Below are 16,821 nucleotides of genomic sequence, written 5' to 3' on the forward strand. Positions count from 1 at the left end.
CTCAATCCCATCCCTTCTTATATTCACTAGAAGATTGCAACCTCAAGCATGCCCCTGCACATATTCAAATTCTCCATATTGATTCCTTCCCCACTGCCTTCAAACATGCCTGCCTTTTCCATCCTTAAAAACCTTTATTACTGGGGCAGCTAGGTGGCACAGTGGATAAAGCACCGGCCCTGGATTCAGGAGAACCTGAGTTCAAATCCGGCTTCAGATACTTGATACTTACTAGCTGTGTAACCCTGGGCAAGTCACTTAACCCTCATTGCCCCGCTTAAAAAACAACAAAAACAAAAAAACAAAAAAACCTTTATCACTTTTCCCTTTCTCAGCTAACTCCTAGAAAAAGTTGTTTATACTTGTTGCCCCCATTTCCACTTCAACCCTTCACGATATGACTTCTGACCTTGTCACTCAATTGAAACCATTCTCTCCAAATTTACCAATGATATCTTGATTGACAAATCAGAGGGGCTCCTTGGCAATATCGGTTACATTTGACTCTCTTGACAACCCTCTCTTTCTTGGATACTGTCTTCTCTCCAGGCTTTTGTGAAATGGCTTGGTTCTTCTATCTGTCAAACAACTCTTTGGTCCATCATCCATATCATACCCCCCAATTTGGGTGTTCCCCAAGGCTTTGTCCTAGGCCTTCTTCTCTGTCTACACTTTCTCTCCATGATCTATCTCATCACTTCCCATCATCTCTATGGAGGTACCTTACAAATCTAAATATCCCTCGAGTTTCAGTCTTGCTTGACCAGTTGCCAATTGATCTTGAAACTACCTCAAATTTAACGTGTCCAATCCTCCCATTCTCTAAACCTTTCCTATTTCTAGTGAAGATCCATTCAAACCATTCTTCCAATCTCCCAGAATTATCTTTGACTATCACTCTTTCTTCCTCGTTCCACAAAGTCATTCAGTTACCAAATCCTACAGGTCCTTACCTCCACATCTCTCCCACCTGACTTTCTTTTTACTCACATAGCTGCCCCTTTAGTTCAGGTTCTCATTGCCTCTAGCCTAGATTATTGCAATGACTTCCTAATTGATCTCCCCGACTCAAGTCTCTCCCCATTCCAGTTCATCCTCCACACTGCTGCAAAAGGGGCTTTCCATAAACACAGACCTAACTATGTCACTGTTCTACTCAATAACCTCCAGTGACTTCTTATTGCTCCTAGGAGAAACTGTAAATTGCTCTGTTTAGCTTGTAAAGCCCTTCACAACATGGCCCCAACCTATTTTTCCACATTCATTGGTTCCCTATCACTTCCAAAATCAAATGTAAAATCCTTTTCTTTTTTTGGCATGGAAAGCCCTTCCTTCGAAGCCTCCTTTCTAGTCTTCTTTTTTTTTTTTTTTTAGTGAGGCAATTGGGGTTAAGTGACTTGCCCAGGGTCACATAGCTAGTAAGTGTTAAGTGTCTAAGGCCGGATTTGAACTCAGTTACTCCTGACTCCAGGGCCAGTGCTCTATCCACTGCGCCACCTAGCTGCCCCCTCCTCTCTAGTCTTCTTACACACTATACCCACCACACACACTCTGATCCAGTGACACTGGCCTCCTTGTAGTTCTTCCAAGAAGCTACTCCATCTCTCAGATCTGGTGATTTTTTTTTCCACTGGTTGTCTCCCATACCTGGAATGCACTCTCTCATTTGCCTCCTGTTTTCCCTGACTTCCTTCAAGTCCAAGCTAAAAAACTACCTTCTACAGGAGGCCTTTCCCAATCCCTTTTAATACTGATGTCTTCCCTCTGTGGATTATTTCCTATTCATCCTGTGTATAGCTTGTTTCTACATAGTTGCTTACATACTTACAATGGCCCATTAGACCATGAGGTCTTCCAAGGCAGGGACTATCTTTTGCTTTTTTTTTTTTTTTTTATCCTTAGCAATTAGCACAATGCCTGGCACATAGAGGACATTTAACAAATGCTTATTGACTGACTGAAGTAGTCCGCAATGCAATTAAAATGGACTTCTCTCAGTGCTTCACCCATGACATTTCGTCTCCTATGACTTTGCTATAGCTGTCATCCATGCCTGGAATCCTTCCTTATCTCCACTTCTAAGAGTCTCTCTTTACTTTAGAGATGCTGTTCAAGTCCCCACCTCCTACATGAAGCCTTTCCTGATCCCTGCAGTTAATAGTGACCTCCCAAATTAACTTGGCTTTAACTACTTTGTATTTACTAGTTTTATATTTATTCTCTAGATGTAGGAACAGAAACAGAAACAGATACAGATACAGATACAGATATAGACTTATCTCCCTTGGTCAAATATAAGTTCTGTCATAGGAATTTTTTCATTCTTTGTTTTTGTATCCCCCCCACCACACACACATACACACATACACACACACACACACACACACACACACACACACACACACACACCCCTTGTACAATACCTAGCACACAGGTGGCATTTAACGAATGCTTGTCTATTGAGCAGTTAGTCTCACAGGGAGCAGAACCAGAATATGAACTCAAGTTCTCTGCCTCTAAATCCAGCTGTTTTCCTACAACATCATACTTCCATTCTTCATTATTTTGAATTTGACCATAGATCCCCAGCCTTCATAACTAAAAGATGAGATATTGAATTAATAACCAAACTGATACAACTAGTCCCAGAAAGTGGTACTGGGGTATTGCTTGTTTGGGGATAGGGAGCTCCCAGCATTCACAACTTCCTCTATCTCCTGCCCTAGAAGCCAGGACTGGTATATATCCTCACTTCTGCCATTTGTGGGATACAGAAGCAGTTGTAGACCATTCCCTCATAGAGCTAGAACCCCTAAAATCCATAGGTTCTCCTCCATTTCTTAGTTACTCTCTATTTCCTTTATCTTGGATAGAGAAAGCAATGTGGTACAGAGGACCTAGGTTTAAATACCACCTCTGATGCTTATTACCTGTACAACTTTTGGCAAGTTCCTTAACCTCTCTGGGCTTCAGTTTTCACATCTGCAAAATGAAGGAGTTAATCTGGATGACCTATGAAGTCTCATCCAGCCCTAGATTTATGATTCCACAACAGACAAGTCACTTCAATTTTCTGGGCCTCAGTTTCATCGTTTGTAAAATGAGGGAGTTGAACTGAAAAATTAAAATGTAACTAGACGAGGCAGCTAGGTGGTGCAGTGGATAGAGCACCGGCCCTGGAGTCAGGAGGACCTGAGTTCAAATCCAGCCTCAAACACTTAACACTTACTAGCTGTGTGACCCTGGGCAAGTCACTTAAACCCAATTGCCTCACCCAAAACAAAAACAAACAAAAAAAACCCAACAACAACAAAATGTAACTAGACTAGTCCAGTGTTCCTGGGCGAGGGGGGCGGGGGAGGAGTTGATAGTTTGGAGTTCTAGATTATGATCCTGTGACCTTAGATAAGTAGCTTCACTGTTCTAGACCCTCGGTTTCCTCATTTGCAAAATGAGGAGTTTAGATTAGAGGACATCTAAGAAACAGAAATATAATTCAAATAGTATTATGAGTGCAGTCCAGTGATCCTGGAATATTGTTCATTTGGGATTATGGGGAGCTCCCAACACTGCCAACTTCCTCTGCTCCCAACAAACCAAGCTCCGATCCTTTGACTTTGGTGAATCAACTCATCTCACTAGGCCTCAATTTTCTCATCTACAAAATGAAGCTGTTGCGCTAAATGACCTTTGAGGTCTGTTCCAGGTGTCCAGTGACAATGATCCTCCAATAGGGCATTCTCAATAGTTTTGTATGCCAAAGCCAATCCCCTCTCCATAAAGTGCTCATCTTGTTTTCATTACCTGAAGAAGGGACTCAGAAACAGCAAGCATTTTCAGAGAGTAATGGTCCTTTATTACCAAGGCAAATGTCTTTAAGAAGTGACTCATTCTGGGATGAATCAGCTTTGTAATCTCTGCTGCTGCCCTCTTTAAAAAAAATTTCAAGGAAGTCCCCCCCAAGTCCCCGGCCTATCCTTTCCTACATTTTTTGCTGTCAATCTAATTGAAAGGAATAATAAAATGAATAAACAGAGGAATAAGCAGCTTAAAGAAAGTTTAAGCAACCTAAAAGTCACCCCCAAGTCCTCACCATGCCTTCCCAGGTGCCACCTTCCTGGTGACCTGACATTTGGGGACTTTGCTTTCCTAGGTAATGCTCATGGAATATTCACAAAAGCACAGTTGTGGGAAGGCTTCTTCACCCTGGGATGGAGCGGAAGGCTCAAGCTACCCTGTGGACACAATTAGGGTGGCAGTTATATGTCAAATTAGCATAAACAGCTGGGGTCTCTCAGCTTCTCCCCAAGGGGGACACTGCAATGCTTCACAGGTTGCTAGGTTTCTGCTTTTAATGAATTAAATATGTAAGTGAGGCAAAGTCCCTGATTTGACTGTAATATGCCAACACCACTTGGTCAACTCTAAAAACACAGAGATAAGGAAAAAGATTATATAGAGTCTAAGACATTACAAACTTTTGGGGGCTATAGGCCTCAAACTGTTGTAGGTAGTTGTGAACAAACATCCAAATTCAATACATCCTCATCTCACTTTCTCTCAAGGAATCTCAGAATATCCAATAATGAAGTAGAACAGTAGAGGCTATTGGCAGAGTCCATGACCCAAAGACTTGGAGAAAGCTGACGATTATCTAGGTATTAGGATCATCTAGGAAGGCCTTCCTCTGGAGTCTGAGTAAGCACCTCTTGCCTCCTGTGTAGCTTAGAAAATGTATGATGTTCCTAGACAAGATGTCAAAGCCATAGGCAAGTGGCCCCACTAATTAGGCCTTCATTCTGGAATGGATTCAAGTTCACTGCTGGTTCACACACCAGAACTATGCCCTGTAAAAGGGCAATACACAAACTCAAGTGGTCTGGAGGGGGAGGGAGGAAGTCACATAGAGGGGAAAGAAGGGGAATATATAAACATGGATTTGGTTCCCTGGAGAGAGACTTGCACAAGCAGAGGATTTCAGCAGTGGAGAGGCAGTGATGGAGCTGCAGAGAAGTTTTTGAACCAAATCAAGGACTTGGTTTAAGCCAGGAGCTGCAGGCATCAGAACCCAGTAATGACAAGGCATTCAGACCACAGCAAGGAGGAGCAAACCTAGACCTGGAAGTTTGCTGGTACTTGAAGACCTGCATATTGTACATGTGTGAAGGAAGAGGTGGAGGAGAATCAACTTTCTAGCTGTTCCAAGTTCTTTCCCTTTTCTGAGGGCCTCAATACATAGAGTTGTTGTTATTGTTCTGTCCTTCATTCTTGAAGAGGACCAAGACATTGGGCTGATGTTATGCCTTGTGGTGAGTTGGATTTAAGTGAGAGAGAGCTGTGCAAAGTCGCCAAAACCTCACACTCTCCTCCAGAGCCATCTGGATCCAGTGGCAAGATATATATCAGGACAACTGGAGATGGCCCCAGATGTTAAAGGCAATTGGGGTTGAGTGACTTGCCCAGAATCACATATCTAGTAAATGTCTGAGGTCACATTTGAACTCAGGTCCACCTGAAGGGTACTATAAGCCTGAAAGACCAGAGATGGGGCATAGATCCTACTAGAGAAGGAAGTAGAATCAGCTTGATTGTTTACAGGCTCAGGTTTTGGTTCTTGTTTTCTGTCTTCATGTAGAAGTTGGGATTTCAATAGCATCTAACTTTAATTCTGAGGTGATGTAAAACCTGCCCTATATATTAGATGTTTCGTTACCTTGAGTGCTTTTATGGGAGCCAAGACCTCTTTTTTCCTTTTGTTGTAGAAATGTTTTCATGAACCAAATTCTGATAGAATTTGGATAGAGGAAACCCTGGACTCTGCAGATTTGCCCAATCTCACTCAGATAGTGTCTGTTAGCAGTAGAGCTAGCCCCCAAACCCACATCTCCTGATTCCCACTTCCAAAGCTCTTTTCCCTACACTCTGATATAAAAATCATCCCTGACATTTGTATAGTGCTTCAAGTTTTCAAAATGCTTTCACACTCAGTATTTTATTTAGTCCTCCTAAGAAACGGAGGCACGGGGCAGCTAGGTGGCACAGTAGATAAAGCACTGGCCCTGGATCCAGGAGGGCCTAAGTTCAAATCTGACCTTAGACACTTGACACTCACTAGCTGTGTGACCCTGGGCAAGTCACTTAATCCTCACTGCCCTGCAAAACAAACAAACAACAACAACAACAAAAAAAACACAACTGAAACGGAGGCAAGAGGGGTAGTGTGCCATAATGGATAGAGGGTGAGTCTTGGACTAGGGAGACCTAAATTCACATCCTACCTCTAACGCCTACTGGATTTATTCAACCCTGGCTATCACCAAACCTCTCATTCCTCCTGGGATAACTCCCTATGGCTGGAGCTTGTGCAATAGTTGCTCATCTGAATGGGTGGAGGGAGTTTCCTCATCCAGCACTCCCTAGGCTGGTGGAATAGCAGGCCTCAAATAAAAATATAAAACATGAAACCAGAAAAGGTAAAGGCCAATGACTTTCAATTTAGCCAGAACAGTCAAAAGGCACATATTAGCCGTCTGATAAGATTTGAGGCAAGTCACATGTCAGCATATTTCTGGATATTATAAAGTCCTTTGCAACCTGTCTCCCTTCCTCCCTTTCCAGTCTTATTACCGTTTATTCCCCTCTAAGTATTTTACAACTCAGTGACAACAGCCTCCTCTGTTTCCTAAACAAGACACTCTGTCTCTTCCAACCGATTGCTCCCTACTAAGCGCATAATGCTACACCTCCTGGCTTCTTTGGCTTCCTTCAAATTTCAGCTAAAATCCCACTTTTCTGCAGGAAGACTTTCTAGTCCTTTTCTTTCTTTCTTTTTTTTTTTTTTGGTGAGGCAGTTGGGGTTAAGTGACTTGCCCAGGGTCACACAGCTGATAAGTGTCAAGTGTCTGAGGCCAGATTTGAACTCAGGTCCTTCTGAATCCAAGGCTGGTGCTCTATCCACTGCGCCACCTAACTGCCCCTTAGTCCTTTTCAATATTAGTGCTTTCCCTTTGAGATTACTCCCAATTTAACCTTTGTATACCTTGTGTGTACATAGTTGTTTGCATATCATCTCTTCCATTAGAATGTGAGCTTACGGGGCAGCTAGGTGGCACAGTGGATAAAGCACCAGCCCAGGATTCAGAAGTACCTGAGTTCAAATCTGGCCTCAGACACTTGACACTTACTAGCTGTGTGACCCTGGGCAAGTCACTTAACCCCCATTGCCCCAAAAAAAAGAAAAAAAGAATGTGAGCCCACTGAAGGCAGGGAGTGTTTTTTGTCTTTCTTTGGGAGCTCTTGTCTCTCCAGGGAACCAAATCCCCAATATTTAGTTCTGTGCCTGGTATACAGTAAGTGCTTAATAAATGCTTGTTGCCTGACTGGCAAGATATGCAGAGCAAATGGAGAGGCATCAGGGTATGACAGCGCTAAGCTGACCCTCCTCTTGCCTGGTAGACATCTCCACCATATGACCCTGCTTACATGAAAGGATGGGATAGCATGTCCCTGTTGAGGAAGGGGATCGGTACAGCAGTCTGTCCAAGACAAGCAAAGCTCACTCAGCAGGCAGAGATTAAGTCCTGAACTTACACGCACGTAACATTCCCATTAACCTCAGTGGGAGTTGTGCTCACAGGAACTGCAGGATCAGCGATAAAAAGAGACTGGAATGAAGCTGCAAGAGCCCAAGCTGTAGGTTTTTATTCTGTGTATGCAAACACAGCTTCATATTTGCAATGTGGTGCCTCAGAGTCCTACCCTGTAACTAACAGGGCCTGATTTACACAAGACCCCAAGTTGGGCGCTGGCAGGAAACTCCAAGTTGTTGTCTAGAGTTAAGGAAACCTGGCAGATCACAGAGGAGAGGCCAGAGGTCACCAAGGAAAATCTCCAGCCAATAATATTTATGAACCCAGCTGTCTGCTCTCCTCCCATTGGCCTTTTGGGGGCCAGTTGTTCCACAGCCCTCTGGCCCACCTCCATCCTGACTACAGTCACATTCCTTCTTAGGGCCAGGACCATTCAGTATAATTCCCAAGCTGACAAGACAGAATTAGTGAAGTTCTCTATTAATTACTTCCTTGGAGTAGGAGGAAAGGCCAAGAATCCACAGGAGAAGCAAGCTATGCTGCTGCTTTGGCCCTGAGCCACGGCCTTTTCAGCTATGCATGACCAGAGGAGGAGCCCTGTCGGGCCACTGCTGGGGCTCCCTCTATGAATAAGCCTCTGCAACCTTTTGGAACTTCTCAGTAAAGTCCCTGTCATAGAATGAAAGCAGGAAAATAACAGCTTTGATCAAAGTGGTCATTTAGAACAAAAGCTGTCCCTCAGATTCTCATGATGAATTGATTCTGAGAGCCAGGACCCTTTAGAGCCGGAAGGGCCCTTGTGACTCAGTCTCAATTCCTTCATTTTCACGAGTGAGGAAACTGAGCACAAGCTCAAGGGTATCTGAAAGAGGTTTGTGAGTGGGGAGATGCATCAACATCAGGCACCAGCTTCTCTACTCCTACTGGTCATTAGAGATGAATGCAAGAGGAAAATGGATAAAGTGTAGTATTTCTTAGACAAAATGTAGAGGTTTCCATACTCCAAAACCGAGCCAGACTTCTGATTCCTAATAACATTGCATGGCTTTGGGCCTGAGAACTAGGGATGTGGGAAAGATCTTCACTGTGTCCCACTCAAGCAAAGAAACCAGTTTGGGAAGACATCTTTTCAGGTCACTTCCTCTCTGCCAGCGCCATCTCGTGTTGGGTTCTGGGAGCAACAGTCCAATGCCAATCTCTAGGGAGCAGAGATGACCCTGAGGAAAGTAAGAAGTGTTATAGAATCTGACCTGGCAAAGCAGCACTGTTTAAAGGCAAAGTCACAGAAATGAATTATTAGACTTTGAGATTTCATTTAGTTCCTTCCCAAGCCTTCAACTAGGGCCCACAGATAAGCTATCCCAGAAAATATGGGGTCCTTACTATTCCTAGCAGCATCTTGAAAGGGGAAATCCTTTCTTGAGGCCCGTTGTTGTTTGTCCTTTGTTCTCTAAGAGGACCATGACGTTGGAGTGATTTCATGACTTGCACTGAATTGGATTTCAGTGAGGGAGGGCTGTGCAAAGTTACCAGCCTCACCCTCTCCTCCAGAGCTATCTGGGTCCAGTGACAAGATATGCATCAGGATGACTGGAGATGGCCCCAGATGTTTAAGGCAATTGGGGTTAAGTGACTTGCCCAGGGTCCCACAGCTAGTAAGTGTCTGAGGTGAGATTTGAACTCAGATCCTCTTAACTAGAGGGCCAGTGGTCTATCTACTACACTACCTGGCTGCCCAAGGGGTTGAACTAGATGACCTTGAAGATCCCTTCTAGTTCTAAATCGACAATCCTATGATTAATTTCATCCCAAATTTCTCTTCTTAAATGGATAACCATATTCCCTTGAAGCTTTCCTCACCATTTGTTTCCTAATGCTTTAGTCATTCTTGAGTACATTAATGTCCTCATGGTATTATAGAAGTGATCATGAGTTTCTAAAGGCTATCCACCAGCAAGGCCCAACCTTTGTTTGGCAGGCTTTATTGAGCTGGAAAGACTTTGGTTAGTATTTCTTCAGTGGTAGGATTCTGTTCAGGCACAGCCCTCTGTCATCAGAGGACTGGCCTGGCTAGGTTGAGAGAAGCTCATTGTTAAGCTGGCCACAGCAACTCGTGAAGACCATGTAGTTCATCAGAGGGGAGTTGGAACCTGCATGGGAGTGTTCATGCCAATGAAATCAGCTGAAGTGCTTAAGTATGAGGGATTCTTGGGGTTTTACTCTGACCTTCTCCAAGTTCTCCCTTGTTCTTTTTATCTATGGAAGTCAGAACTGGTTCCAATACTCCCCCAAGCGTCTGATTGAGTATCCTATATAAAGGAAGGATAACTTCAGTTTCTACATTCATAGACTTATCCATCTTGTCCAACTCATGCAAAAAATATGGATTGCTTTGAAAGCCGACACTTATTTTAGTCTTTATTACCTCAGTGGTATCTTGTTATAAGGATGGAAGCTTTTTGATATACCACAGAATCTTAAAGTTCTTCAGAGACCTCAGAAATAATTTTGTGCAAAACTACTTCAACAAGAGTAGGCTCTCATTCAATTTCCTCATGAAGACTTCCAGTGAAAGTGAACTCACTCCCTACTCATGCCTGAATTAGAATCCTCTCTGCAAAAAGAAGTGGTCATCTGACCCTTGCTTAGAGATTTCCAATGAAGGGGAACTCCTTAGTTCCCAAGGAAAAACATTCCAATTTTTGTTATCTCTAGTTGTTAAAAAGTTGTTACTTTATAACATCAAGCCTTACATTGAGTCTGAATCTTACTCTCTCTTCAGCTCTCACTCACTGTACCAAGCCAAACAAGTCCAATCTTTCTCCCACATGGCATCCTACCTAAAGGCTGATTAAATAATGAAACTATAAGTCTTATTGCAAGACTACTGCTGAAGCTTGTGCCTTGCTGGCACAAAACTTCTTTAGAGGGGATGTCATATGGAAGAGAAATTGGGAAAAGGATTGGATTTGTTAAAGATAGCTTAAAGACAGCTTTTGTATCCCCCTTAAGTCTTATCTTCCCCACCCTATACATCTGCAGCCCCTTCAAGCAATATTGATATGTTGGGTTGTCTGGCCCTTTACTCACTCTATTCTGGGTCTGCTCCAAATTGTCAATATTTTTCCTAAAACTTGATGACTAGAACTGAACACAGTACTCTAGATGTGCCTTGAATATTGCAGAACTCCCTCTTTTCCTCCCTCATTCTGGATCCTCTGCTTCTTTTCTTGAAGCCTAGAAGGGCATCTGCTTTCTTGGCTGCCACATCATACTATTGATAGTTTGCAGTCTACTAAACTTGTATATCTTTTAAAGAAGAATTGTTATTTAACCTCATCCTATATTTGTAAGTTTGATTTTGGGGACCCAAGTGTGGAACTTGGCAATCATCTCAATTCAATTTCATTCCTGTTTCATTCAGGCCATTATCCATACCTGTCTAGATCTTCTGGATTCTAGACTGTTGTTTAATACATTAGCTATCCCTCCAAGCTTCATGTACCACCATAAACTGAAAATGTATGCCATGGGGGCAGCTAGGTGGCACAGTGGATAAAAGCACCAGCCCTGGATTCAGGAGGACCTGAGTTCAAATCCAGCCTCAGACACTTAACACTTACTAGCTATGTGACCCTGGGCAAGTCACTTAACCCCAATTGCCTCATTAAAAAATATGTATGCCATATATGCCACCATTCAAAAAAATGGATAAGAATGTTGACAGATCCCTGAGGTATTCTATGGGAGGGATCCCTTTGAGATGACACTCAATACTCCTAGTCAGCCACTACACTGTGAGCTCCTTGAAAACAGGGACTTTCTTTTGCCTTTCCTTGTATCCCCAACACTTAGCACAGTGCCTGACACATAGCAGGTGCTTGATAAAGCTGATAAATTGGCTGACCAACTACCTTACCTAGTGGTAGGTTCTTTTTCAGTTACTCTCCTTTAGTGACTCAGCTCATAATTGCCTCTGACTATAATTGCTACACATATAGCCCCATCAAGAGGTTGAGTTGGCTGAAAGAACATGACTCAATTGACTTTCCAATCTCATTTGTGATACATTCTGTTTGGATTCATAGATAAAGGATGTTGTAACCTCTTACTACCCCCTCTAAAATGCAGCCATCCAAAGGTAGGTCCTGTTCTGAGAATTTTGCCTGATGGATAAATACAGGATTAAGTCCAAGATGCCTCCAAAAAGCCTGAGAAAAGGGTTTCCTAGAAAGTCTCCATAAACCCTCATTTCTGAGCCTGTCTCTCAGGGCATATCCCCATTTCACATGCAATCCATCCCAGGCTAGCCAAGGAACACAGGTGGCCTCTCACTACCAGATCTGCCCACTAAGTGGCACCAGAACTCTGACTACTTCTGAGAGCACAGGCCTTTTCATTTTGCTTGGCTCAGCATGTCTTTATTCAGGTGATTTGCTGTGAAAATTTAATTAGCACCTTCTAAAAATAATTAATTTGTCCTTATTCATCCTCTAGAATTATGTGGCTTCTTGCAATTTATTTCTTGGTGTGTGCTAACTGAATGGGGGAAGGGGATGAAAGGAAAGATTCAGGAATGGAAGCGTGAAGTTCCCTACTCCCCAGCCCCAAGGTGGCTGGTGGGGAGGTGTTCTTGCCCCTCAGCTACAGGAGCAGCTTTCCTTATTGCCACAACTGCTCATAGCCCAGGCAGGGTATTGTTTAGGTTTGGTGTTTAATCCTTTCTGTGAGTTTGAGATCTGTGATCATCTCCTGGAAAAATGCAAACAAAAATGTCAGTTAGGAAAATGATTAGATGAGTAAATGGATCACCAAGGTCAAAAAGGATACATAACCTAGATATAAAAGGAGCTATAAGAAAATTAGAAGAACATGGAATATATTAATTATCAGAGTTATGGATAGGGAAACAATTTATGAAATCATAAGAGATAGCATTGTGAATTATGAAATGGATAATTTAGATTACATTCAATTAAAAAGGTTTTGTACAAAACCAATGTAGCCAATATTAGAAGGAAAGCAGAAAATTGGGGGGAAATTTTATAGACAGTTTCTCAGATAAAAGTCTTATATCTAAAATATATAAAGAACTTTGTCAAATTTATAATGCAAGTCATTCCCCAATTGATAAATGGTCAGTGGATATGAACAGGCAGTTTTTCAATGAAGAAATCATAGCTATTCTATAGTTATATGAAAAAATGCTCTAAATTGCTATCGATTAGAGAAATGCAAATTAAAGCAACTCTGAGATATCATATCCATGAGATTGGCTAAAATGATAGAAGGGGAAAGTTACAAATGTCAAAGGAGATGTGGAAAAATTGGGACACATTCACTGTTGATGGAACTGTGAACTGATCTAATCATTTTAGAGAACAGTCTGTAATTATGCCCCAAAAGTTATAAAACCATGTATACCCACTGACCCAGCAATAACTCTCTTAGGTCTATTTTCCAAGGTGATTAGGAAGAAAGGAAAAGAACTTATATTTTCTAAAATATTTATAGCAGCTCTCTTCATAGTGGCAAAGAACTGAAAATTGAGGGGATGCCCATCAATTGGGAAATGATTAAATAAGTTGTGGCATATGATTGTGATGGAATACTACTATGCTTTAAGAAATGGTGAGCTGGTTTATTTAAGAAAAAAATACATGGAAAGGCTTGCATGATATAATGAGGAGTGAAATGAGCAGAACCAAAAGGATGTTGTACACAGTGACATCAATATTGTTCTAAGAACAACTTCGAATGACTAAGTCATTTTAAGTATCATAAATATTCAAATCATCTACAAAGGACCAATGAAAGAAGATGCTATTCACATCCAGAGAAAGAACTGATAAAAAGAAATATGTATGGTTTAACATATATTAACATATATGTATACATATATACACATATTTGTGTCTAACTGTAACCTTCTCTAGGATGAGGTAGGGGAAGGAGGGAGGGAAAAAAGTATACAGCAGAGAACAAAAGAAAACTTAGAAGGAAGCATAGAAAAGTAGATGTGGAGTATTTGTTATGTAGTTTATTTTTTAAAAAAAGCAAACTGGGAAATGGAAATTCTTGGTTTTCTATTGAATGTTCTTTTTATGTTGTTCTGTATACATCCAAATGGGGTTTTTATCTTTTTGTATTTAAGTTCAAAATGAATTTTAAAAATGAAAACAGTGAACTTAAAAAACCCAATGGCACTTACTTTGCAGTAAGTGAAATGAGGTATTATCTATAAAGCACTAAGCACAATGCCTAGGACACAGTGAGTGTTTAATTAATGCTTGTTTCCTTCTATACACACACACACACACACACACACACACACACAGAGCTAGATGCTATCCTATTTACTTTATTTTATTTTTTTTGTGGGGCAATGAGGGTTAAGTGACTTGCCCAGGGTCACACAGCTAGTTAAGTGTCAAGTGTCTGAGACTGGATTTGAACTCAGGTCCTCCTGAATCCAGGGCCAGTGCTTTATCCACTGTGCCACTTAGCTGCCCCGCTATTTAATTTTTTGGTCTTATCTTACAGTACTCTTACTTTTCTATGTGTGCTATTCTTTGGCCAACTATTACTCATCATTCACTGCATACGTCCTACACTTTCCTACCTTTCAGTTTTGGCCCATATCATACCCTGGGCCTGGAATTCTTCCTTCTTTTCCTCCCCTTCACCATGTATTGAAATCTTTCATATACCTTAAGGCCCAGATCAAATGCCACCTCTTCCAAAAAGGCTTCTATGATTCTCCCCAGCTGAGATAACAACTCCCTCAAAAAGAACGTCCTTTGTACACCTTCTATGCATGTATGTCCTATTCAGTTTCAAGTTATTTCTGTACATATCCTATCCTCCTATTAGATTTCAGCTTCCAGGAAAAGAAAGACCATATTTTTTCTTAATCCTAGAATTTCCTTTGCATCTATCATAGTGTCCTGCATATGGTAGATACTTCGTAAATGTTTGTCAAGTTGAGTGCTAAAATGATTCCTAAAGCTGAGAGACACTCTAGGGGATTCTGAGCCTCAGGGTCCCCAAGGCAGTAGTAGAGGGCCTGTGCTAAGAGCCAGACAGAGAGCCAGTCAGAGGAGCCCGAAGTGCTAGGGAACTTATCCCCACATGAAATCCTGAGCAGATCCATTAGAGATCTCAAGACTCAGGGCACTAAAGGATACCAAGAAGGGGTCAGCTTCTGGGGACTTGGACATTAGGAAATGAGTGCCCCCTCTACATCCAGGGTAGGTTCTGGGTGTGCCTCGTCTTCTGCCATCTTGGGAGGAAGCTATGAGGCTGACATAGAAGATGAATTCAGTATAGCCTAGGGGAAGTGATCACCATCATTTAATGACGTGGACACCCAAACACCATTCCCTGCCTTCAGCCGCAGTTCCTCTGTATTTGGAGTAACGAGCTACCTTCCCTTTCCTCCCCTTCCCCACCATCCAATTCCATGCTGAGTCATCCATCACCAGACGTTAGAAGGTGAGGCCTCCTGTCAAATGGTTTTCCTTTCTTCCTATTTCCAGCAGGCACATTTACAGCTCCCCTTAGTCCTGTGATTCAGGGTCATCATCCCCTGAAACAAAATCTCTTCCTCCTGAGACCCCTTCCTGCATTCTTTTTTTTTTTTTTTTTTAGTGAGGCAATTGGGGTTAAGTGACTTGTCCAGGGTCACACAGCTAGTAAGTGTTAAGTGTCTGAGGCCAGATTTGAACTCAGGTCCTCCTGACTCCAGGGCCGGTGCTCTATCCACTTTGTCACCTAGCTGCCCCCCCTTCCTGCATTCTTATCCCTATCTATCTATCTTGTGCTGCTCCTCCTCTGTATGTTTCCTTGTGTTCTAGTCTGTTATGTCCTTTAGAACCCTTCCTCCCACATTGTTAATGAACTTTCTTTACATTGCGTTCTTTCTATTACTTGGTGTTAATGAAAACTTCATTTACTCCAGAAGACACTGTATCCCTGATGGCTCACTTCAGTAACTAAGGGTTCTCTCTCACATTCCCAGATGTACTGAGCCAGGAGGAAGAGACATACTCAGTGCTCCCTACCAGCACTTAGACTCTCCCTTTGCCACCCTCATTCACCAATAGCTGCTCCTTGGAGGTTCACTTCATTTGGCTATATTACCCATTCCCTTTTTTTCAGTCATCTCTCTGCCTCCTAATCATTCTTCCCATCACAGACCTAGAGCCAAAATGAAGCTTGTTCAACCTCCTCATGTAACAGATGAGAAAACTGAGGCCCAGAGAGCACTTGAGTTTAGCACCTCGCTCATTCTTACATTCCCCCCCTCCCAGCCCTCACCCCTCTTGTTCAGAAATTTCAATCTACACATCAATATCTTCTCAAATATACTGACCTGCCAGTTTATCCTCCTCAACTTCTATGAGCTATACCTTTACTGTACACTTCAGCTACCCCACAGGGATGGTCACATCTTAGATCTCACCACCTGCCATAATTCTGAACTTTGAAATTCCTTTCTATGATCATAGTCTTTTCTCCTGCCTTCTCACCCTCTGCCTCATTCTTTCTAAATCTCTTCTTTATCCCCACCCTAACCTCCAGTTCCCCAACCCTTCCTGTTCTCCTGGGCCCTGACCTCACTTTCTCAAATTCACAGTCTTGATATTATGGTTGGCCTGTTCAACTCTACACTATCCTCTCACCTCGAGTCCCTTGTCCCCTTGTCCCATTACTGCTCATACCTTACCAAGCTCCAGCACTCAATTTCCCCCACCATGTATTTATTCATCTTCTCAGCTCCTACTTACATACTGCTGAAGAAAGTCACATTATTCTATTCTATTCATTGTGTCCACAACAAATTGGTTAACTAATCCTATGTAATCTTACTGCTGCACAGTGATTCTTTTATTCTTCCCTCACTGACTCTATCAGACTCCAGAGATTGGCCATTCCAGGCTTTCTTTCCTCAGCTACCACTCAACTACCCCCCTCCTCCATCTCTCTCAGCAAAAAGTCTGACCTCCTACCTCACTGAGAATATAGGGGTCATCTGAGAGCTCCCTTTCCACTCCTACTATACAACTCAAAATCCCTGTACATCATCTCTCTTCCTTTCTTCTAGTCCTTAAGAAAGAGGAGGCCCCTGTTGCCAAGGCCAACCCTCTATTGTTGCCTTTGATCCTGTGCTTTCCCAACTTCTCTGGGAGTTTGCCCCCTTGTCCCTTCCTTGTTCCTGCCCCATGTTTAA

At 42.4% G+C, this 16,821-nt stretch overlaps 1 protein-coding gene across 1 annotated transcript in view; it reads right to left on the reverse strand.

Moving 5' to 3' along the window:
• Nucleotides 1-7,630: 7,630 nt before the first annotated feature.
• Nucleotides 7,631-16,821, reverse strand: part of AS3MT (arsenite methyltransferase) — a 46,578-nt gene continuing 37,387 nt past the window's right edge. Inside the window, 2 exon segments of the mRNA XM_043980416.1 lie at nucleotides 7,631-7,639; nucleotides 7,759-7,845. Of these exon segments, the coding sequence (XP_043836351.1) occupies nucleotides 7,631-7,639; nucleotides 7,759-7,845 (96 nt within the window).

Source organism: Dromiciops gliroides, chromosome 2 (genome assembly GCF_019393635.1).
Source record: "Dromiciops gliroides isolate mDroGli1 chromosome 2, mDroGli1.pri, whole genome shotgun sequence".
NCBI lineage: Eukaryota > Metazoa > Chordata > Mammalia > Microbiotheria > Microbiotheriidae > Dromiciops > Dromiciops gliroides.